The 23,451-nt window shown below is 36.0% G+C and overlaps 1 protein-coding gene across 1 annotated transcript in view; it reads right to left on the bottom strand.

The window, feature by feature from the left end:
* Positions 1 to 1,407: 1,407 nt before the first annotated feature.
* Positions 1,408 to 23,451, bottom strand: part of LOC129740157 (uncharacterized) — a 341,832-nt gene continuing 319,788 nt past the window's right edge. The window contains exons 6-7 of the mRNA XM_055731769.1: positions 10,687 to 10,825; positions 1,408 to 2,723 (exon numbers count right to left, since the gene is read on the bottom strand). Of these exons, the coding sequence (XP_055587744.1) occupies positions 2,404 to 2,723; positions 10,687 to 10,825 (459 nt within the window). The 3' untranslated portion in view covers positions 1,408 to 2,403. The remainder of the gene's footprint in view (positions 2,724 to 10,686; positions 10,826 to 23,451) is intronic.

The following is a 23,451-nucleotide window of genomic DNA, read 5'->3' as shown; positions in this document are numbered from 1 at the left end:
TTTATTTCTCTTTCCATTCACTTTTCTAGAAGCTTCAAAATACTCGCGTGTTGCCATGGTGACTTGATAAAGAAAAAAAAATTTTTGGACAAATTCAAAACTTCAGTATAGATGACACACTAGCGTAACTTTGTAAATCAACTTTTGTGTAATAATGTGAAGCCCTTTTTAGCTCTGAGTAGCAGTTAATCACCAAGCATTTTGCAACGTGATTTGTGTAAGAGTTTTTACACAACTTGAGGATATCGAAATTGCTAGAACTTCTGAACTAATTTCTAATAATTACCGACAAAATAACTTGATAAGTTAGTGTAATGGATAGATAAACAAAATTGACTTATCTTAAACTTGGATACTCGAACCGTTCTGCTCAAACCGTATGATATGGCTCATGTTTCGTCGCAGCCCTTTTTGGTCGGTCCACAGCCCTTTTTGGGAGGGCGTAGTACGTCCCTCTCTACTCAGCTGCCTCGGAGAAGAAAAAAACTGCTGATAGAAAATGGCACTTATTTATCACTTCCCCGAGACAGGGTATTCCACGGAAACATAGCTCGAACACTGCCCATCCTTTTTCGGAATATGATTTTAAAAACACTTAAGAAACACACGAAAAAACCGAAACCGGCAGAATTGTCTTTCTAATTCTTTGAAACTCGTCGATTTTTCTTTCGCGAAAAACACAAACGAGGAAAATGCCCAAAACTACATAAATTACAAAATATTACAAAAATTACAAAAAATGACAATCTTAAGAAATAGTTCAGAATTATTATGGTTTAGCTTCTAAACAGTTTTGAAAGCGAAATATGTTTTCGGGCATTGAAAATCTCTTTGATGTCTCGATTTAAACGCGTTCGGATCCAAACAAATCGGGCAGACTTTGTTGTAAGCCGAAAAAAAATCAAAACCTCTTTTTCCCCCTGGGGTAAGTGTTTGCCCTTCAATTGATAAAACATTCACAGCGAATGATTATCAAACATATTGATTTTGTACGTATGTTTGTAAGTAAGCCAAACGTTTCCATGGAATACTACATATAAGTATGTAGATATGTATAGACGCGTCACCACAAACATAAACATGGGATATGTAGGTGAACGATCATCACCATCATCATCGTCGTCGTCACCGCGCCATCATATTTTATGCGTGCCCATAAATTCTGCGCCCTCACTCGATTGCAGTCGGTGCTTCACGATTGAAATGGCGGAAATGAGCATCACTTTTTTATGGGTCTGTCGATGATGAGCTTCATACATAGCTTCGAAGTGGTTCTGTTCGAAAAAGGATATCATCGATTCAAAACATTAAAGCTTTCCTGGAAGGAACTTTAACCCGATTCGGGGTAAATTCGACAGTTTGTGGTTGGAACGTTTCGGAAAATATGTGGATTAGACAACGCAGCAATTTATTGCAGAATGCATTTTTATATATTTATTCCATAATAGAGACTCCTCAAATATACAACAGAATTCTTTTCGGCTTCGTGACAGCTCATTTATTCATTTCATCACATTCTTCACATTTGGTTTTGCAGAGTAAGGTATATCTAGTTTGCTTCCATTTTATACACACTTTTCTTTTATTTTTGTTTTTCTTACTATGACCCTTAATTTTCTTTTTCAAAATGTATGTATGTGTGACTGACAACTGATTGCATTTCTTCGTTGAATCATGGCTTTGTGATTTACTCCTGTGACCGATTTTTAGTTTTCGGATATCTTAGAACAAATTAACCTAGAAGCTTAATTCAATGCTGATCCGATCACTCCATTAGCTTTACCGGGATACAGCCTTCTTTAAAATACAGCTCACTTTAGAAGTTTGGTTTTTTGGTTTCCTTTTCGTCTATGTTATCTTTTCTTAATCGACTTTCATTCGCCTCCATACTCTTTCATTAATATTCTAACAGTATTGTTCTAGTGAATCTTTCATAGGCTAATTGAAGCTTACGATAAAGAGTTTTTATTATATCTACCGGTTGAATCTTATGAAGTAGTGTTTTTTCCATACAAAAAATAATTTCGCTTTCTATATCTTTTCGAAGGTTCCACACTCTTTTTACTTCCAGCTTTCTTCGTCAAATCATTACTGAGCATAATCTCGTTCAAATTGTATTAAAATAATTTCACTTTCCCGCTTTAGTTTTTTTGGTTTAGGCATCTTCCCTACAGCTATCCCATTTATTCCATCCACATTTTGGCTGCTTTGGTATAGATATCATATGTTCCGACTCGGCAAAATGGATCTGGATCGCAAAACCGCAAATGAAACTAATTTCAACGGTACCTCCATCAGAAAGCAGACCGAAACTGAAACTGTACACAATATCGTAATGACCGCACCGCAATCTTGTCCCAATTCCGATTCCCCGGATCCCGCGGCCAATAGTTGGTTACCCCGTTAGGAAGTCATCCGGAGTAGCATTCCCGATGGCATTCCCAGAACCGGAACAGCTAACAAGATAGACAAGATCCTACCACTGATGCTGATGCCACAGAACAACAACAACACCAGCCATGGTACTGTCATTCCGGCAAAGCTTGTTTCTGAAGAACCGTCGTCGTCGTCGTTCTGCTTCTGACCGGTGTCCAGTTCCAGTTCACTGTTCCGGACCATCAAGGATGAAGACCACGTCCAGCAGCGCGGCAGAAAGCTTCGAACCAGACTGGACAACCACAGTGACAGCTTCAGCTGATGAACGGACGCCGATGACGATGTGGCTGCAAATGGGGAAGAGAAACAAAAATATCGGAATTTAATTGCTGTAGCTGTCTTTGAACGATAGGGGAAATAATTTCAGTTTGGAGTGCTTGATACCTTTTTGTATTTTATAAACAATCATTATCTTATAATTTCTGCCCAGAATGTGATGTATCATGAAATAAAATATTGTTTCTAATGTAACACTAGGAAAAAACGAGCCATGTATTGGGCAAAGGATTTAAAATAAATTAACGTTTTTGAATAAAACGCACCTGAAAATCAATTCACGATCTAAAACATGATCATTTGGCAACACAAATTCCAATTGTATAAATTGTTTAAGAAGCTTTCGAGCTTGTTATCCAAATAATCCACTAAATAGATCCACTCAATCGATTTTAAACAAAAACTCTCCGGAGCCACTATTAAGGCAATTGTGACTACTAACCGAAGCTCTCATGTTGAAATTGAAACAGAATAGATTGTACCCATTTTCACACACAAAAATTAAGCAAATACTCTCTGGAGCCACTATTAAGTAAATTATGACAACCAACCTAAGCTTTTATGTTGAAAATTTAAAAAAAATCGATTTTACCCATTTTCACACAAAAAAATCAGCAAATACCATCTGGAGCCACTATTAAGCCAATTATGAGTATGACTACCGACCTATGCTCTCATGATGAAAATTTATTTAAAAACGCGATTTTGTTCATTTTCACAAAACAAAATTTAAGCAAATACTCTCTGGAGCCACTTTCAATCAAGTTATGACTACCAATCTAAGTTCTCATGTTGGAATTAAAAAAGAAAACAAATTTGAAACTAGTGAAAAAGACTGATTCGAATCACTATTTTTGTGGAGGAGAGACCAGTGTGACCGGTTGTAAGATCTTTTGAAGCATTACCTTAAATTATTTAACCTCTTCTCAGAGAGAGTTGCTACTTGAATATTTAATTGCAATACAAACATGTTTGATTCTTATTTTCTGAAACGGTTTTTTGTGATTTTCCTGAATAACAATATCCGCTTGCGATTAATTTGTCAAAAAAAAAAAATACATGAACCATTTTCTCACCTTGTTCTGAACGTTCTTGGATCATTTGTTTTCATGTACAGTTGACAACTTTGCAATGTGACATTGTTTAACAAAATTACATCCGTGGTTTTAAGCCGCATCTATACTACCCAAGCAACCAAAAGTTCTGTAAAACAGGTACAAAAAAGCTTACTCAGCCCCATCATTGATATAAAGTACGTTCTATGCAGCTCAAAATTTATGTTCTTATTTATATTTTCAAGTTCCAAACAAATCTTAGTGACAATCTGTTAAGCTTCCAGCGGCCTTTTAATTCAGCTTCAAAAAATCGTAATATGAGCTAAATATTTTTTCTCTACCTAAATTACACACTTGGCATCGGTTCATATCACCTTCTCTTGGTTATTTTCTATGTTCGGTATATAGTGCCACCATGACGCCACGCGCCGGATTCCAATATTGGCCTAGATTTGTTCAATTTAGTGCTCAATTGCTTTTTTCCTACATTTTCTACAAATATCTCATAAGAATGATCACTCCACTTGCTCTTGCTCAAATAGACTGCCAGCTAGCAATCGTCACACACAAAATTCATTCGCAAAATTCGAGTTTTCATCCGATTGCCTAAAAATTTACTATAAAACTTAATTTTAACCATTTTACTCGTATTTTATTTATAGTCCATATAGTCCAGTCGTCGGTCGCGTTTCTATTTTTGGTTTGTGTCAAGATTATTTTGTTTATTTCGTAATTGTTTTTGTACCACATTTAATGTATCTACTGTGATTTTTTAATTTGTATTGTGCTAATTCTGGCCCTAACCACGGAAAACGAGAGATAAAAAAGTGTTTTGGTCGGAAAATTATTTGCTCCGGTAAGTACAAGTTAATTTGTTTCGTTGCCTGCTGTTGTCTGATTATTATTTTTTCTCCAGATTTGTCTACGTTGTGTTCGATTTAGTTGGCTTCCGGTCTATCTATTGACAATTATTCCGAATTTCCGAAATCCTGACCGTCGTCATTGTTGACAAGGGCTTCAAGAACAAGCGCAGCTTTCGGAAATTCACTTATTGTGGGAATGCAATTGGACCAGCTTTGAGGCGCAGAGCGCGAGCAGCTGTTGGAGCCGATACTCAGCAGAGCCAAGCTACATTTCAAGCCACCAGCTTTGATGAGCTCCGGAGCTTCTCTAATGGAGTTCAAGTTACCTTCAACATTCAACCAGGACTTAAGTTAGTTCAATACAAAATCCGAATCTGAAACTAGCAAGTTTTCACAGCAAGTGTAAAGTGAAGTTAATGTTTATGGACAAGTTACTTCGAAATAGAAATGAGAAATTATGCAATAAACAGAAACAAAAATGCAATGAAAATGTATATCAATAAATTTTCTTATGTTGAAAACAGCAAATCCTTACCTCTTCAGCTAACACCCAAATAAGCACCGTCACGCAGGAAAAATTACATTTCAAACGATGTAAATGGAATCCATCATCTTATCTAAATTTACATTGTGCGATGCTATAGATTTTACATGTGACGATGTAATTTGAAACAAGCACACAAATTTATATCTTAAGCGATGGTCCCATAATTTGCAGCGTAATAGATAGAAAATTACACGATTTAATTTTTGCTGTGTAGGCCAAATACAGCCAGAAGATTGTTGGGACGTTGTGGGCCTTCAGGAGAGGAAGCAGCCGCTTCTGGAGGCACTCTTTCGTGTACACCAGTCCGTACACGTGTTCTGGGCCACGAAAGGTGCACTCCGCTTCCCGCACGTGTAGATGGCTTGCCAAACCAGGAATTTATTCGCAAATTTGGACATCATTTGAGTGAAGACATACTCCGGAACACAGGTTGCTGGGGATCTGTTTGAAGTCGGCCTTCACATATGTTTTGTCGTCCATGATGTAGCATTCAACTTTCGTCAGAACGATGAGATACAACTTCTTGGCACGGGTTTTGGTGGACTTGTTCTGCTTCTCGTAGCGATAAGGGACCTTTTTGTACCTCGAACATTCAACGCCCAGCCTTAGTTTTGGCCTTCTGCACAAAACTTCGGCTTAGGTGCAGCTTCTTAGCCACATACCGAACAGAGGCGTTTCGTTTCGATTGAAAGCCCCAACTATGCGGTTGTGGTTTTTGATGTCGTACGGAGTACTTTTTTCTTCATTTCTGGGCTTCCGGTCGGTGATCAATCGTTCCTCGAACCGCTTAATCACTCGCGTTACCGTGGAATTCACGATTCCCAACGTTTTAGCGATGCGAGAGATCCGTTCTCGTGATAAATGCGCAAGGTTTTATTATGGACGAGCTGTTCTTTCGACTCCATTACCGCGGGTTTTGATCACATGATTATAAAACTTGCAGGATGTAAACAATGCACTGTGAACTCAATCCACCCAAATTTTCATTAAATTCTACCCAACGGTGAAAAGTTAGTGCAATTTCATAGTGTGGCAATTTCATCTAAGACACCTTTTAGGTGACTTTCAAAGCCTTTATTTTAGTGAATATGTGACTTTTGGTTGCTAGGGTAGACTACGAAATATTTCGGGTTAAAAAAATTGTCCAAGGTAGCAAGAAATGGTGTGAAACCGAATCAAGAGACAGACAAGACAGACAGACAAACAATATTAAGACCAAAACCTAGGCTATTTTTTTTTTCAAGCCATTTCTTGGCCCGTTGCTAAAGGAATTTTTAAGAAATTTGTTAAATATTACCTTACATTTAAGTTTTGAAAATAAGTAAGATTATTCTTCTAGCTATTAAAATTATTCGTTATTTTTATTAACGTTACATGGCTTCAACGCGCCTGTTGGAAACGGTCTCCCGCCACCATCACCATCACTATCTCCATTTCGCGTTTCTCTTTGACTCAAACACAATCATAACCATGATTTCAGAACACTTTTAAATACTTGATGCTAGAAAAATAGGAAAATTGAAAAAAAGCTCTGTTTTAAGCACAATTGAATTTAAACTCACAACTTTCAATACAGTATATTGATTGATAGGATGATGTCTGACAGTCATTCCTGAAAATTTTCCTAGTTAAAGATTTCAACGTCTCGTTGAATCTAGAAAAGAAGTTTATTCCAAAACCAAATTTCACAATTAAATGCTTCAAGAGTAACCATTAATAAAATTCCGCTCGAAGTAAACCTCCTTTACATTTTGAATTATTTTGATTGTTTTTGTTGGTTATGACATGATTTCTTTGATTTGTTAGTTCTCGTATTCAAGTGTTGTACGAATACGACGGTAAGAGAAAAAGTATGAAATCGTAGAGCGAAATTTGAGATTGACGAAATTTTTGTTTGAAAACTCTAGCGCGAGAAGAAAAGCGCAATAATATTTCTTAAAATCTCATCCTAAAACAATTTCAACCAATGTTTTTAATCTGAAAATTTCACACAATTTTTTTCGTTAATACATTCACATGCCAAATATGAAGTCATTTGCTTGATCTTGACTTATGCCGAAATTAACATGTATGAAAACTCCTTTTCAGAAAGGACAATAAGTGGAACTTTTGTTTTTAGGTCCTTTGTCTTTTATTTTAGCTCTTAAGTGTCTTCAAAACATTTGCTTACTTGAAAGCACCAAAATAATTTAAAGTCTACAATGAAAAAAAGGGAAACTCTTACTTCTTCGTTTCAAGAAATTGAGCTGTTGTTCAATAAAGTTTTAGAATACACAAAAATAGAAAACTTAACGAAATTTTGGATGCTATCAACGCCGTATTAAGGAGAATTGACGCGGGTCCCGTGCTAAGGTGGACACCCGAATTTTTTTTTTTAATTTAAACATTACATTTATCATAATGCTAGTTCTAGGGAACAATGAAAGAATATGAAAATCGGAATATAATGTTTAAAACAGGTTAGAGAATACTTTTATTATTTTATAAGATAAGGGGCCCCTGGAGTTAGCATAATAGATTTTTTTTACAATTTTTTGGCTGAACAAATCTGTAGAATACCTGCAATATCTAGGCGTTTTATTTAAAATTTTTCAACATAAAATCCGGAAAAATCTCTGCAGAATTTGATGATAATTTGGAAAAAAAATCTAGAAGAAAGGAAAAAACTTCCCCCAAAACTCCCCCATTTTTAATGGAAACACGAAAGCAGCATTCAAATCTCTTTTCAAACTCTCAAAACAAAAACAACTTGGATAAAACAAGCACAGAAAGTTTGAGCCTTATTTAGACCTTTATTTGCTTTATTTGTCACTTTACTTTGAAAACCTGGGATGTCCGAATTATTGCGGTGAATCTCCGGTGAATTTCTCCTCATGAAAAAAAAAAATAATAACGATATTTAAGGAGGATTGATTTACTTTTTCCAACATTTGTCAAAATTTAAAAAATATAAACATTGACAGTTTTTGCAGGAAAATTATGAAGATAGTGTGTAAAAAATACTTTTAAATCGTAATTTATCTCAGGCTGTATCGGGAATGAAATTAATAAAACAAGGAAATCTTAAGCATTCATCTGAATGCTCACTTTGTAAGCACAAGTATGAGTATAAATTATGCAAAATTTGTCTTAATTTTTCTATCATTATTGAAACTTTCGTTGATTTCTACACTCTACGTCCTTTTAATTGTGAGAAAAAAAAATAGCTGTAGTTGACTATATCAATCGACAAAACTGAGTTCGCTTTTGAATTTTTATTCCAATTTGAATCAAAGGATTAAATCGAACTTTTCCAACTGATGAAGCCCAAATTTTGTACTTTTGATTCTGATGTATTTTTTATTTTAAGTTATACTCTACTAAAGGAAAAACCCTGGATTCAGCATATCTTCTTATATATAAAAATGGAGGCGTTTTCTTTGAAACACCATCACGTATAAACGGACGGTCGGAATGAAGTGAAATTTGGTATCCGAAGGGTTTTTCGGGCCAGAGATGGTTTGTAGCATAGTTTCAAGAATCTCACTTTTTGGAAAGGGGGCTCCCATACAAAATCAACTAGAAATGGGACACAACTCGAACAACTTGAAGACGATTTTCATGGAAACTGATTCACGAGCACGAAGAAGTTAAAGATGCGTAGATGAATCAAACATTTTCTAACGATACCCTCTCATAGGTCTATTGCGAATTTCATTGAGCGATTCTCTAAATTCAATCTCATTTTCTTCCAAATTTACGATTCTGTGTCTTGAAAATTTAATTTCCATGATAAATTAATGTATTTGAAGGTAGGTAACTTGTGTCACATTTAGAAGAACTTTTAAGAAAGGCTTCTTGTTATTTTTTTAGAACATTTTTATTCCTTAATTAATGAATGATTTTCTTTTTTTTTTGCATGACATTTTAAAATTTCAACTCATTACATGAACACGATTTTATTGTGTTTTATAGATATGAAAATGAAATAAAGAATTGGATTGAAATTATAAAATTATAATACCTGCTTTCCTCTAATTGTAACTTTGATTGCCAATTTTGAATTTGAATTTCATTTGTAATTTGATACCTAGTACAATTTTTATTTTAAACTTTGAGTTGTAGGTCTGAATTAAATCCGATTTGAAAATTACTCAACTTATTTGAATTGTGGGTCTAAATAAAATCCGATTTCAAAATAACTCTATTGTGGAAAAATTTATAGCAATGAATTTGATCTTGAATTATCGCTCGAAATATGATTTGTACATAGTACTTACAAACTAATTGACAAAAAAAAACTTTACCAAACAAAAATTATTCTTGAACTGTCTGTATTTCCATGGAATTTATATTAATTTCTGTCATTTTTTTTTTAATTTTAGATACTATGGCTGAAGTACTTCAAAATAGTCATGAGAGAAATAATTATTCTGATATCGATGAAGCTCATACCTACTGATGGACAAATGTTTTTTTTTTCCAATCTAGAGATTTTTTAAGTGGTGATAGAGTTATTAAATAAATTATTATCATTATTATATTTTTACATTTTCGCTTAGTTGCTTTATTCTTCCGCAATGTTTGCACATGGTGGATTAACAATTATTGTTTGAAGATATCAGACATAATGGTTATTTGAAGGAAATATAACGAACTCTTTACAGTTTCTGTGAATTTTCAAAATATTGTGTTCTCTGCGACAGCATATGAAAATAAATTGGATTCATAAGGGCCCCCGATGGCTTAATCCGGTCTTGACGGTATCTAAATATACAAAAATGACTGTATGTCTGTCTGTCGGAGAATAATAATTTTTGTTTGTGTTTGGATCTAAAAATGTTTATTATCGTTCAACATAGCTTAAATTTCGGTGAAATTGTTTTCAAAAACATTTTCCAAAGCCGCAGCCCATGGCGTAGAGGATAGCTTTCAAGTTTTCTAAGCCAGCGGGTATGAGATCGAATCCCGGTCACGGCATACATAGTACACTTTCTGTGGGTTGGTGGTTTTAGCATTTGTAAGGTGCTAGCCATCATATCCTCGAAAAATGTACGCTTAGAGTTAAAAAAAAAGGAATCTCTTCGAGGAAACATCAAGTTTCATTGATATCCTGTATGTGTTTGTGTACGTTTAAAAAAAAAACCTAAAAAAGAGTTCATTATTCCAAAAGGCCTTAAAAAGTTTAAATATTAATAGTTGAATAGGCAACAGCATTAAGTTATATGTAACCAATTTGCCTTATATCAGAAAGTCTATTCTACACAACATTCAAAACCATGCTCAGGTCGAACCTTCGTTTCAATCAGTGCATCGATCTCGATGCAATAAAATCCAATGTGCTTTTCCACTTTCTACCTTCTACCTACAAAGAAGGTTACCGCACAGACTAACTTCGAAAATAAAAGGGCCATAAAAAGTGCAACACGCCATATCAGCGATGATTTACAACCCCCCATTATAGCTTTTAAATCCACTAGGCAGCACCCCAGAACCCAAAAACTGAAGGTAAGGAAGAATCCCGACTCACCTTCGTCCTTATCGCTCATGAAGGAAAAGTGCACTCCGTTGTCGCTGTTGGAGAGAACCCGAACCTGGGGGTAGTTTTCCTCGGCCACTCCTACTACGGAACGCTCGTACAGGTCGAACAGCCGGGCGATGCATTTCACCTGCAATGGAACCAAAATAACATGGAGAGAAACTTTAGTATGGTATGTGGGTGGAAGTGAATGAACATCCGAAACCATGAAGGAATTCAATCGGTTAGCGGATGAGTGCAGCAGGTAGTTTTCGACTTCCTGGGCGAGTGCCAATAAGTTACTTTCGCTAATGATCCGCGACTGGGCATGAAATTGTTGTAATTTTTTTTAACGGACGGTTGCTCGTCCAAAAGCATAGTTTTGTAGTACTAGGAATGACTCTTATATTATTTTTAATGATTATAAATACATAAGATAAGAAACAGGGATTAAATATGACATTTTTTCAACAGATAAATTTATTCAAATGTTTTTCGTTTTGAGGAGACCCTTAATTTTAAAAGATTTTTGAACTATATAAAAAATAACTAAAATTGATACCATATGTCAATAAAATTCCGTTTTATATTTATGCCAAAAGTTTTGAGAATTAATAAAATAAATCAATTTGGTGGGAGATTGTCTTTCTGATCTTCAAACCAATTTTAACTACGAAGAATTTTGTCTGTACCATTTGATAAAATGAAACCATTTAGTGCATTATGAATTACGAATGTGAGAGTATTTGAAGTTATTCCGTATTGATCTTATTTTAAGGTTTATAGGGAAGATGAGGGCATAACGAGCACCCGAGGCATAATGAGAACTACGCTTTTCTACGAAAGTGCGTATTTTCTTAAATAAATTTTCATGAGGATTTGTTTCGTACTTCCTATAGTATTAATTTTTCACAAAAAAAGGAATCTCCTTATCATCTTTACAGAGATATTTGAAAAAAACTAGCTTGGTTCTCAAGTTACGAAAATATTATAATTTTTGAGCACCACGAAATAAGCTCTTATGATCTTAAAATAACCTTGATCTATAATGTACGCACTGCAACATGATGTACACATTGTTTCTCAATTTTTACCATCAAAAAATTTTTGATTTTTCACTTTTATCAATTTTAAAACACGTTTTTACTTAAATTTGTTGACTAGGGGCATATAGAGCACCATATTATCGAGGCATAATGAGCATTTTCTGCCGTAGAATCTAGCAGCGAATTAAAATTGATTTATAGCGCCACACCTTGACTAGTTTTCATCCGACAATTTAGCCTATTGGTAAGGTGTCGGAGAGGTAATCAAAAGACTAGAGTTAGATTTCTGTTCGAGGTGATTTTTTTCCATTCACAATTCATGATCGATTTTTTTATTGTTACATTATACGGCTAGTAGCATCATCATCCGAACAAAGCACTTAATGTATGAGCGTGCGTGAATTGTTTGTATTCTACAAACAGACCTAGATTATTTTGTTATTGCTTTGTTTGATGAATCTACGACACACCTGACTTCATCGAATTGAATTCGCTGCTAGATTCCCCGGCAAAAACGCGAATCTTGCTCTGATTAATGGTGCTCATACTGCCTCAGGGGGGGTTCTCATTATGCCTCCACAGTGGCTGGTTTTCAGCTTTTGGCAAAATTTTTTAAAATGCATTTTTTAACGTTTTCATCTAGTTTTTCACGTTTCAGCCCGTTAGGGAATAGGCTTTTCAAGTGCCTAAACACGAAACAATAATGTAACCTCCATATTATAGCTATTTTCTATGGTTGAATAACCGTTTTCCTTAAGGTGGCCATTATGCCCCCATCTCCCCTAATCATGTTTCAAATCTTACTTTTGAATCAAATATAATAGAAAACATTCAATATGAGTCTTTCAGAAAAGATGAGATCTTCAGAGAAGACCCAGCAAACATTTTGGTAGCTATATTTCTATGCTGTTTTGAGATACGTTCCATATGAATCATTGAATGATCGTATGAAAGTTGACAAATTAACATTTTCCTACCAAAGTGGAGGCTTACATTCATTACTTACATATATTTCATTTCTTTCTAAAGTGACGAAAACCGCACAATTGTTCGTACCCAGAGATTCCGATGGGCCTAATTTTTCAGAATTTGCCTGATATTTTGAGGCTCAGCCTGACAGCCTGATAAGCCATTGGATTTCCTTGATTTTTGAAAATAAGCCTGATTTTGAATGATTTTTGCAAATCTGATGAAAAATGGGTTGTACGGAACTGCACTAGATACCATCGCTGAAGTGAAAATGTGGTTCGATGACAAAAAACATGGTCATTCCATCCTATCCTTTTTTCCAGTCCTTGATTTTGGAAACAAAATATTGTCAACCCTGTTCGTACCTGTATAGATCAATAGTATGAAATCATAAAATAGAAATTTGATACCTCTGTATCGCAATAAGAGTTATCTCATTTAATTCATGTTAATATTTGCCATTGCTATTTTATCAGTGTACAATCTTCTGTGACAAGGCAAAGAGAAAATTGAGAATGACAATGAAACAGAAAGAGATACACTTAAGATATAGATAAAAATATAACCTCGCTGCCAACGACAATACTTTCCACTTCGCTCAAAGGTCAATATTACTCAATTCCAATTTAATTTTCAGCCATCTGGATGCACTGATAGTTGCAGTGAAAACATTAGGATGATTTTACCACTTGAAGCCCGCGCGGGGGCAAAACCATGAAAAAATTCACAAACTTGACGAATATCATATCCAATTTAATCTGACTTCAGACGACATTTTATACAATCTTTTCAGTATACAGTTTGAATTGCGACTCTTAGCACCATTGTAAACAACCTAAGTTATCATTTCTGATACTTGCTTGAATATTTAGTATAAAATTTGGGAGAACTTCGGCCAGGTTGCTCGGATTTCATTGGAAAAGCGCGAATTTTTCCTGGGTTATTCTCGTTCTCACGCTCAAATCAAACTTTTAAAAACAGACTGTTTTGAATTTTTTTTGTGTGCAAAACGAAATTTTTCTCGCAAGTTTTATAATATTTTTCATGAAAGGTTTTTTAAAGCCTTAAATACGATTTAAAAGGTGCTAGTAAATGAAAACGAAAAAAAAATTAAACTTTTCTTATATTTTTGATGAGAAATTCCTAGGTTTGGACCAAATTTGCACGGATATTTCCCAGATTTCGGTCAAAAATTTTGAAATCAAATACCTGGATTTTCCAGGTGTTTTGATAAAATATCCTAGATTTGATAAATTTCATAGATAAAATTGCCCGGATACCTGCTTTAAAAAATCTGGCAACCTTATGTTATATCCATATCGATCGTTCTATTTGATTTTATTAAAGTTTTGGAAATATTCAGATAAATTCAATAAGCATTTAGTTAATAAATATTTTGTCTTTTTATTTAATTAAACTAGTTTAATCATAGCGTTCTTCACATAAAATCATTTACATGTCCATTCAACTGATATTAAGCACCCACCAGATATTTTGATGATATGAACTTTTTGAAATTTTTTGTTTCGCTTACATGATGCACATTTATGTTGGTAAATATTGTAAAATATGAAATTATATGATCTGAGTAAAACAAATTCAAGCTGAATGCCATCAGCTTTTTTCGTTATACTGGAGATTTATGTTTCAATTTTATTCATTGGCGACGTTTTAGATCCAAATTTTTTAAAATCCAAGAAATTCGTTCGTTCAATGCTTCGTATTCTTTTGTCTCCTATGATTTACTTTGAAGTAGAATTGCGTTGTGTCCAAATTTTCTAAAAACAATCAGTTTGGTCACCAGACCACCTCGACTATGTTTTAAAAAAGTTTTTTTTTTACAAAATTATTTTTATTGGTTATTGATTTCTTTCATATAAATGTTAATTTCTATCATTTCTCATATATTTATTTCATCTTTGTTTATAAAAATGAATGTTTGTCTGTCTGTCTGTCTGTTCCCTATTGACTCAGAAACTACTTGACCGATTATCTTAAAATTTGGCTTATGATCGTTTTCAGGATCGGGGATGGTTTCTATACTATTTTCAGAACTTTTCGACTTGAGAGAGAGCTCCCATACAAATTTATCATATTGTATGTCACAACCTATACCATTTTTATGCAATATCCATCAAATTTAATACAATACAAATTTAACACCATGATGCGATTTGTTGTATTGTTGAACGTGTTTCGACATATTCAGATAATTTATTGTAATGGGGGGGCGGGGGTCCCAAGTAAAATCCATATAAAATTTAACAGTACTCGTGCGGGTTTGTGATATAGCTCAGTTGGCAAGTCAGTTGCTTTCTGAGCCGATGTCCGTGAGTTCGAGCCCAAGAGTAAACATCGATAACAGTTGTACCGCATAAGTTTTTCAATGACTTGTCCGCCAATTTCATCGTTGATATAAGTCGCGAATGACATAAAGATGGTAAAACGACTATAATCGAAACAAAAAAAAAAAAAAGAAAACAGTACTCGAACAATTATTAAACTATTTTGATCTACACATCCAAGTTTTAAAGTTATCAGATGATTTAAAATATTATTTTCTGTTTTCATAATGAGGGGCTCCCATACAAAATGAACAAAAATATGACAAAACTCGAATTATTTTACGGTTTTGGTTTTGGCTCCCATATAGAAAACCGTATACTATAACAATACAGTAGTTTTTCTATTTCACCGTGAATTTGGCGAAACCGTTAATTTGGCGATACTGAAAATTGAAGTAGAAAACAGTATTTTATTGTCTTTAATCAATAATTCATAGTATTTTCAGTGGTGGAAACGATTTGCATCAAAAAAATTTTGGTCATAAGATGTACCTAGTTATTAAAGATTACTAAACACAAAGATTCTATTTTAGGTCGAATTATTCTTATCTTTAGGAATTTTAAGATTTTTTTCTTTAAATAAAACCATGTAAATTATCAATTTGATAATGTAGGCACATCTAGCTGAAATGAATTGTTTAGTATGTATGGAAATTTAACAGTTGTTATCTCTTATGTCGATTTTGAAAAAGAGTGCAAAGTAAAATGCATCAAAAAATTTCTTCTGCATATTTGAAATTTCAATATTTTAATCTTCACACCTTTGATTAACAAAAAAGTTTACCTTTCCAAAAAATATTTTTAAATTTACTAAACTTAGACTTTTTAAGTGTGTTTCTCGATATTGTTTTATGGGGAGATAATCCTGTGCTTTTCATGAGTAGAAAAACAGAAATCTTAGTCCTTTTTACACATTTTAAGGCAAAGGTAACAGAATTTCATTTTGTTCTGCTAAAATTATCCATTCAGACAATACTAAAGGTTGTCCAACCAGGATTGCGCACGCCACCCTTTCAAATAATAAAATTAAACAAACAAATCAGAGACACATATCTTTTTTTCAAAAACGCTTAAATTCACTCAAATCTTTATATGATTCGCATAACCAAAACAGTTTACTTTTTAAGAGTTTACTTTTTAACAACGCTTGTTGATTTTCAACAATTTGGTCACTCTATGAACGAACGTCACACTTTTATTTTTCAACTTTGTGAAGCGTTTGTCTTTGTTGTTATTCATTAAGTGTTGCCTGTTTTATGATTTTATACAATTTTTACGCGGGAAAAATTGTAATAATTAATCGATGCCCAATAAAATCCCTCTTTAAGTTTTGGACGGTAACAAGACTAGATGTCTTTTTCATCCGAAAATGGCCTACCTTTGGTCCGGACATAACAACGCTAGCATAAGCGCGAGATAAAATAATTATGTCGATTATTACAAGTGTTTTAAAAATCCAAATGACTAAAGTAAGCAGTTCAATGGATTTTTCGTATTATTCAATATATATATACCATAACCAAATACATAAAAAATAACATGAACAAAGTCGCTCTACGCTTTTGAAACAAAATTAAGGTCCTGGAAATGATTTCTGAATGATTTTTTAAAAAAAGCGTGATAAAATCGAAACAATAATTGTGATAAAATCGAGCCTGAATTTGGCGAGTATTATTAAATCGAACAGTGATAAAATCGAAAAACTACTGTTTCCAAAAAGTTATAAAAGATTTGCTGCTTAACTAAATTTTACATAATGGTATGATTTATCACATTGATTGACGAGTCATGATCTAATTTAACAATTTATTGTACTGTAAGAGTACTTTTTTTAAAAAAAAAAAGGGAAGGAGGGCTCCTATACGAATTTGAAGGAATATATGATGAAATAAGAATGAATTTCGGGCTTTTGATATAGCTCAGTTGGCAAGTCAGTTGCATCCTTAGCCGTGGCTAATGAATTTTCAAGAAGTGATCTACACCGCTCTAAAATTTAAAACTCGAATTGTACTTTTCAGAAAAATTGGAATCTGGATCGCAAAATCCTGACTTAGATTTTTGTTTTCAACCTTAAAATCTATGGTTTTGCCGCCATACATGTATATTTTAACGTAAATCTACTGATTAGTTTTTATAAACGATTGACGAACATGATGCATTTCGAGATAAGTGACCAATTTAAACTGTATGATCATAATTTCCAACTCAATAGTCTAGCTTGAAGGCATCTGAATTAAATCAGGAAGTACATCAAAAGCCATCAGAAAACGAGAGACAAGTTTCAATTATGATAATGGAGTGTTTTTATTTGCTTTTGAGAGAAATGCTAAAAGCTGTCATTTAGCTGTGATAAAACTCCGTTAAAGTTTTCTAGAGAGAAAGTAGGTATAAATTCATTGAGAGTTTTCGTTTTTCTTTTGAGAAAAACTTCCATCAAACCTGGAAAAACTTCGATAACACTTTGTTGGAGATAGCTTTTATAATCGGTGAGAGTACTGGGAGTATGTTTTATCTAAACAAGCATAAATCTGAGATATGTACATTCTCTGAAACTTGCTTAACACATTCGTCGCCAAGGGACCCATATTTGTGTGACGGGTGTAGTTCCTGGGAGGCCCCGTCACATCAAAAACGTGTGACGCTCTCTTACGCAAGTTAGCCGCTCAGTATAACCAATAGCCACACGTTTCAAATGGTGAAGTTCTCACTCTTTTCTTTCTCGCTCCGAGAATTTCATTGGGCCCGGCTAGTAAAACTACCAAAATGAGCGTGGCGACAAACGTGTTAACACGCACATTGAGCACATTGAGCACACACTCATTACTAAAAGTTACATGAATCAGCTTTAGACATTTTCCTGAGATGACAAATATGTCTTTGTAGTGATCCAGCCTTTTTTCCATCTTACCTCCCGTTTTTATTAGAATTCCAAATCACAATGTTCACAACACCACAAATAATCAAAAATTAACACTTCACATCTTTGCAACGTCCGTTCGTCACAACAATCGTTTTCAGAATGATTATGTCAGACTCGCAGTCAGGGTTGCCAACATATATTTTCAAAAATCATGGAACTGGATGAAATAAAAATCAGGCAAAATCAGGCTACATAAGTAACCGAAATTCCCTTAAAAGTGATGACCCTTTTTTTTTGGCCTACTTGGTTGCATAATTCTACTGAATCAAAGCCGAAAGATTCCTTTTCATTCCCTTTTTAAGATATGAATTAATGGGAATCTTTCGATTGGTTTCATTCAGCCACATTTTCGCTTTTTAACTTCAGCAATGGTACCTAATTTAGTTCCTTACTACCCATTTTTCATCACATTCGCAAAAATCAGGCAAAATCAGGCATTTTTTGAAAAATCAGGGAAATTCAATGGCTTTTCAGGTTGTCAGGCAGAGCCTCGAAAAATCAGGCAATCCCTGAAAAATCAGGCATATTGGCATCTCTGCTCGCAGTTGATTTTCTGTGTTTTTTTTTGTAACACGATCAATTTCAATTAGGTACTGTATGTATAATTCTAAACACTTATATCATTTCCTACAGTCTTCTGAAATAAAACCAACAGAAAAATCCTCTTGTATTATCTTGCTCTCAATAATTTTAGAGTGGTTATTTTACCTCAATCAACAACCTCCGTACAAACCTCGAACATGGAGTTCAATATTTTTTCCGAAAACTTCTGCAGCATTGTTTGCAGTTGAAGTTGGTAAACTCAGTCAGTCGGCGATACTTGATTATTGATTGGTTGCATGATTGAAAATTTCTGTTTGCCCACAAAAAAAAACTTTCGCATAAATAGTAAACAACACAGCACATGGAATAAAATCGCCAGACAAACCAAGAGAGAGAGAGAGAGGCAGAGAAAACTTGCAAAAGAACACAAAAGGCAGCTACAACTGGCAGTGAAACGCAACGCTTCACTTCAATGAGGAAAAAAAGGCTGCTGCAATTTTTTTCGAAGAAGTTTTTTCTTATTTTGCTGATATTTTAAAAAACCAACACACTCCAACGTTCTATTGTGTTTGTTGTTGGGGTTGCACTTGAGTCCACCAACAAAAAGACGGTCTACTTAGCCTTTTGCACGTTTTGGCTAAAAGATTTTTCGCCAATAAAAATGTTCAATTAAGCTGTCAATCAAAGACATTAGATTAAAAAAATTGTAAAACTGAGCAATAATTGTCTGTGATCTCTGTGATCGAGCCTCTTTTCACAGACAAGAAGACAAAACACACAATATTATTATTGATAAGGAAAAAGGCAGATTTTTTTTGTCTATGTCACAATGAAAAATCCGAGGGCTCGTGCAAATGTCTTTGTGCATTTCTGGTTTGATATGTGTTTATTTTGATGGTGTTGTTGCATTCTCATTTTATGATGCTGACTACCCCCATACCAGTTTTTTTTTTTTTTGCCGGATCTGTTTCCGTGCTACTGCAAAGTGTGAATGGATGGATTGCATGATTGTTTGTCTTTTTCAGTGTTTTCCCTTTTTTATGATCTGGAACGCTGCGAATCTTTACAACGGAAAGTGTGAACAAAACCGTTGATTGTGTTTACGATAATCCATTAAGGGCTTCAATAAAATATGGTGGATATAATTTGAATAACAGTGGAGTTCTGGAATAAACAATGGCTTCGATATTACTTCCGTGCTAGTTTATTTATCTTCAAGCAAATACGGTTTTTATAATGGTTTGAAAAAATAATGCTCAAGGCTTTATTGCAGCGTAATTTTGAAGCCATGAAACTTACAACGTATTGTTGAAACAAAACAGGGATCCAAAATTCTGTATCCCCATGGAGAAAATGCAATGGAAAAAACTTGTACCTCTCGTTAGGCTCAATTAAAATTGAGCCATCACAAAAGCTACTCTAAAAAAACGAAACTCCTATGGAATAACTATTCCAAACTATGCTTCCGATAACAAAGAGAAAACGATCCAAGAGAACGAAAGAAGCAGCACCGTAACCATTGATTACTTTAGTTGTCCATTGAGAACATGAATGCATTATTTGCTTGCTGGCAGCCGGTGAGCCGATTCGATTCGGTCCACATCTTAGGGCCCTGAGCTGCTGTTGGAAAGCTACCGTAGGCCGCAAAGAGCATCGATTTTCCCCCGGGTGGTGAATCTCCCGGCGAAGGAGAAGTTCTCGTAGTACATTAGTATTATTAGGAAAATATTGATCTTCGCTCCCCCTAATGAACTTGTTGCCCGTGGTATTGATGGGCTGTAAATTTCCTATTATCTTGCACCCTTGAGCTTAATTTAGACTAGTTGAACATTTTACAATTTTAGTGCATTTGAAATCTACACCCACAAATCATATTCTATTTAACTAATGAACTTCCTTTGAGGTGGAATTATAGGTATAAAATTCTATGCCGCCCCGGCATCAACAAGATTTCTAAAAACTGGCATTGTTGAATATGTCTGAAAGAAACAAAATAAAACATATCCCATATCCAATCACAAGGCGAAGCAGTATGAAAACAAGCAGCCAGCAAGGATATCATCTAATGTTGTACCGGCATTAGAAAAAAATCTCCCCAGTTTGCTACTCTGGGTCCATGGGTACAATGGGAAGACTCATGATATACTCCGTGTATATTTACCCCCTACTCCCTAAACTACACCTGGGGCCGCAGACCTGGTTCCCATCTCGAACTGTTTAGCACACTATGCTTCAATAGTGGGAGGTCTATTCGCGCTAATGCGCTCCAAGGCAATACTCATTAACGAGACCACTTTCAGCAAAACATCTCATCCTTACGAATCGACGCCTGAACTCTCCTTTAACGACTTGAGAACCGACATCTCCTCGCAATAACTCGATATTCACACACAAACCTCTCCTCTTCGCGACTTGAGGCCTGATCTCTACTCGAGATCCGACCCCTCCTCGCATCGACTCGAGGTTTACCTCTCCTCTGCACGATTCAAGGCCCGATCTCTCCTCTAACGACTGACGAAGCCTGACCTCTGATCTCCAGGATTCCATGTTCGCCACCTTGCCCGTCGTGTGCCAGATCAAGAGCAGCTTATCCTGGACTCGCGTATGTCACGGCACACGCACGGGGCTTAACGCAACGACTCGGATGATTCCCGACGAAGACGTCATCCTACTTCGACTTGAATGGCTCACCCGGCGTCGAGAACCACTCTACCCGTGGGTATTCTCCGATCGTGGAATAACCTTTCCGATTTCCACTGCGAAGAAGGTCAAGTCTTATCCTCGCAGCTTTTGTCGCACGAACGCGGCGCACCCACGGCATCCGCTACGCAGAAGGTTTTGCCTCATCTTCGTTGCTTCAAACCGTGGGATCGCGGACGCACTCTACTAGACAGCCCCCCCCCCCCGTCGATGGGGTCAGTCTACTCCGACCGTTGTCCGGTCTTCTTTATCCCCCTTGGCTGACAACCCTAGGATTTTTGGCCCGCGGATTTTTCTGCCCGTTGGGTGCCTCATCAAGAGCAGCTTGTCCTGGACTCACGCCTGTCACGGCACACGTTCGGGACTTTGAACGCTACGACTCAAATGTTTCCCGACGGTGACGACATCCTAATCCGACTCGAGATGCTCGCCCGGCATCGAGAGCCTCTCTACCCGTGGGTATCCCTCGACAGTGGTTTACCCTCTTCTCTCGAGGTCCACTAGGAGGAAGGTAAAGTCTTATCCCCGCAGTTTCCCCATTAGGAAGTGGCACTACTTGGATACCCCCTGACATTGGGGTATCCTACACACGTTCGCGGCGCACCACTGACCTCCGCTACGCAGAAAATGATGCCTTATCTTTGTAGGTTCGATCAAGGGATCGGACGCCCACTACTCAGATGCTCCCCGTCAATGGAGTCATCCTACACTCCAAGTGTTGGAATCCGCACACATCCTCTGAACAACGTTATCTGCTGTAGTGTCGGGCCCACAGGCGGCAAATATGGAAGTACGTACCGCCGCAAACTTCGGACAGACATACAGCACATGCTCGGGCGTTTTCTCTTCGTCCTCACAATCTGGACAATATGGCGAAGCCACATGTTCAAACCGGTAGTGGTACTTCATGAAGAATCCATGATCAGTCAGGAATTGCGTCATATAGAAGTCCACTTCACCGTGCCTTCTTCCGATCCAGCTCCCGATGTGCGGGATCTTACAATGGGTCCACCTTCCTCTAGTCGAACTGTCCCACAGCTGCTGCCATTTGGACATCGAGTCCTCATTGGCGAGATCTCATACATTGGGCGTGTCTTTGTTGTAGCAATATACATCCTCCTCAAGCAATAGTATAGCGATTTCCATCTTGTCGCTTAAAACTAATTGATTCCCAAACTCAGAATCAACTGTTATTCTCTATCGGATTCTGAGATGACTGCCAACACTGCTGGGTTACTCCGAACCACATACTGTGTTGGCTAAGTTGATCGTGTATGATGACAACATTTGTATTGTTGACATTATCGCTCGAAGTCAAGGTCGAAGGTGACGAAATATCAAAACCCGTCGAACGTCGGAACCTCCATATACCCACACACGGCGGAATATACAGGCTCAAGTGGTCTATCCGACCGAGGGAGCTCAGCATTGTGGTATTTATTTGCTGTCTGTTTCCGGGCCATGCAACTCTCACAGACAGTTTGGTGTTCAAGTTTTAGAGGTAAATGACAGATACCCTCTGCCATTTTGTCACGAACCGACTGCTGCACTGAAGTGAGAGCTAGATGCCCTTGTCACATGTGCCATTGCAGGATTGTTGTTTTGCTACCAAGCAGTGCCTTTCGAACAGATCATGTCGAGACAATATAGGTTGTTGACTATTTTTCCTCTGGCAAATACCTCCCCAGAAGACCCAAACACAACCTGATTTTTAAGAAAAGTGACCCTTTTTCCTTTTTCGGCACATTTGCTAACAGAGAACAAATTTTCCTCAAGCTCAGGAACTAAAAGAACGTTGTACAGAGTAATTGTTTTTAATATTTTGCCAATGTCGTTCTTTAAAACTACCTTTCTACAACGTTTTGCTCGAAGAATTTCTCCGGATTTCGCTGTTTCGATTGTGGTAACCGCTATTTATTTTCTTTCACGTTCTTTCCCAAACCGCGCAACCAACAACGCAACAAAAACTTTATCTTTCGCGATCATTTTTCTAACGCGCAAACGACACCCGCACGCAACTACTATTCCCAAACATCGTTTAAAGAATGACAATATTCAGGATTACACGCACATTCGTTTTCACGTTAACTGTTAACTAACATTCACACGATTGGACTCGATCGCTTGAGTTCTAATCAATTTTCAACCATTCAAAAGTTTCACGTAAGACATTACTTCGAATAAACATAACAGGAATTTGTGACTTAATTTATAAAATTTATGTCATTTGTCGATGAACAATTTTATAGTTTTC

The sequence above is a fragment of the Uranotaenia lowii genome, chromosome 1, assembly GCF_029784155.1.
Source record: "Uranotaenia lowii strain MFRU-FL chromosome 1, ASM2978415v1, whole genome shotgun sequence".
In the NCBI taxonomy this organism is placed as follows: Eukaryota; Metazoa; Arthropoda; class Insecta; order Diptera; family Culicidae; genus Uranotaenia; species Uranotaenia lowii.
Note: the sequence above shows the minus strand (reverse complement) of the source record. Positions and strands in the feature narration are given on the sequence as shown.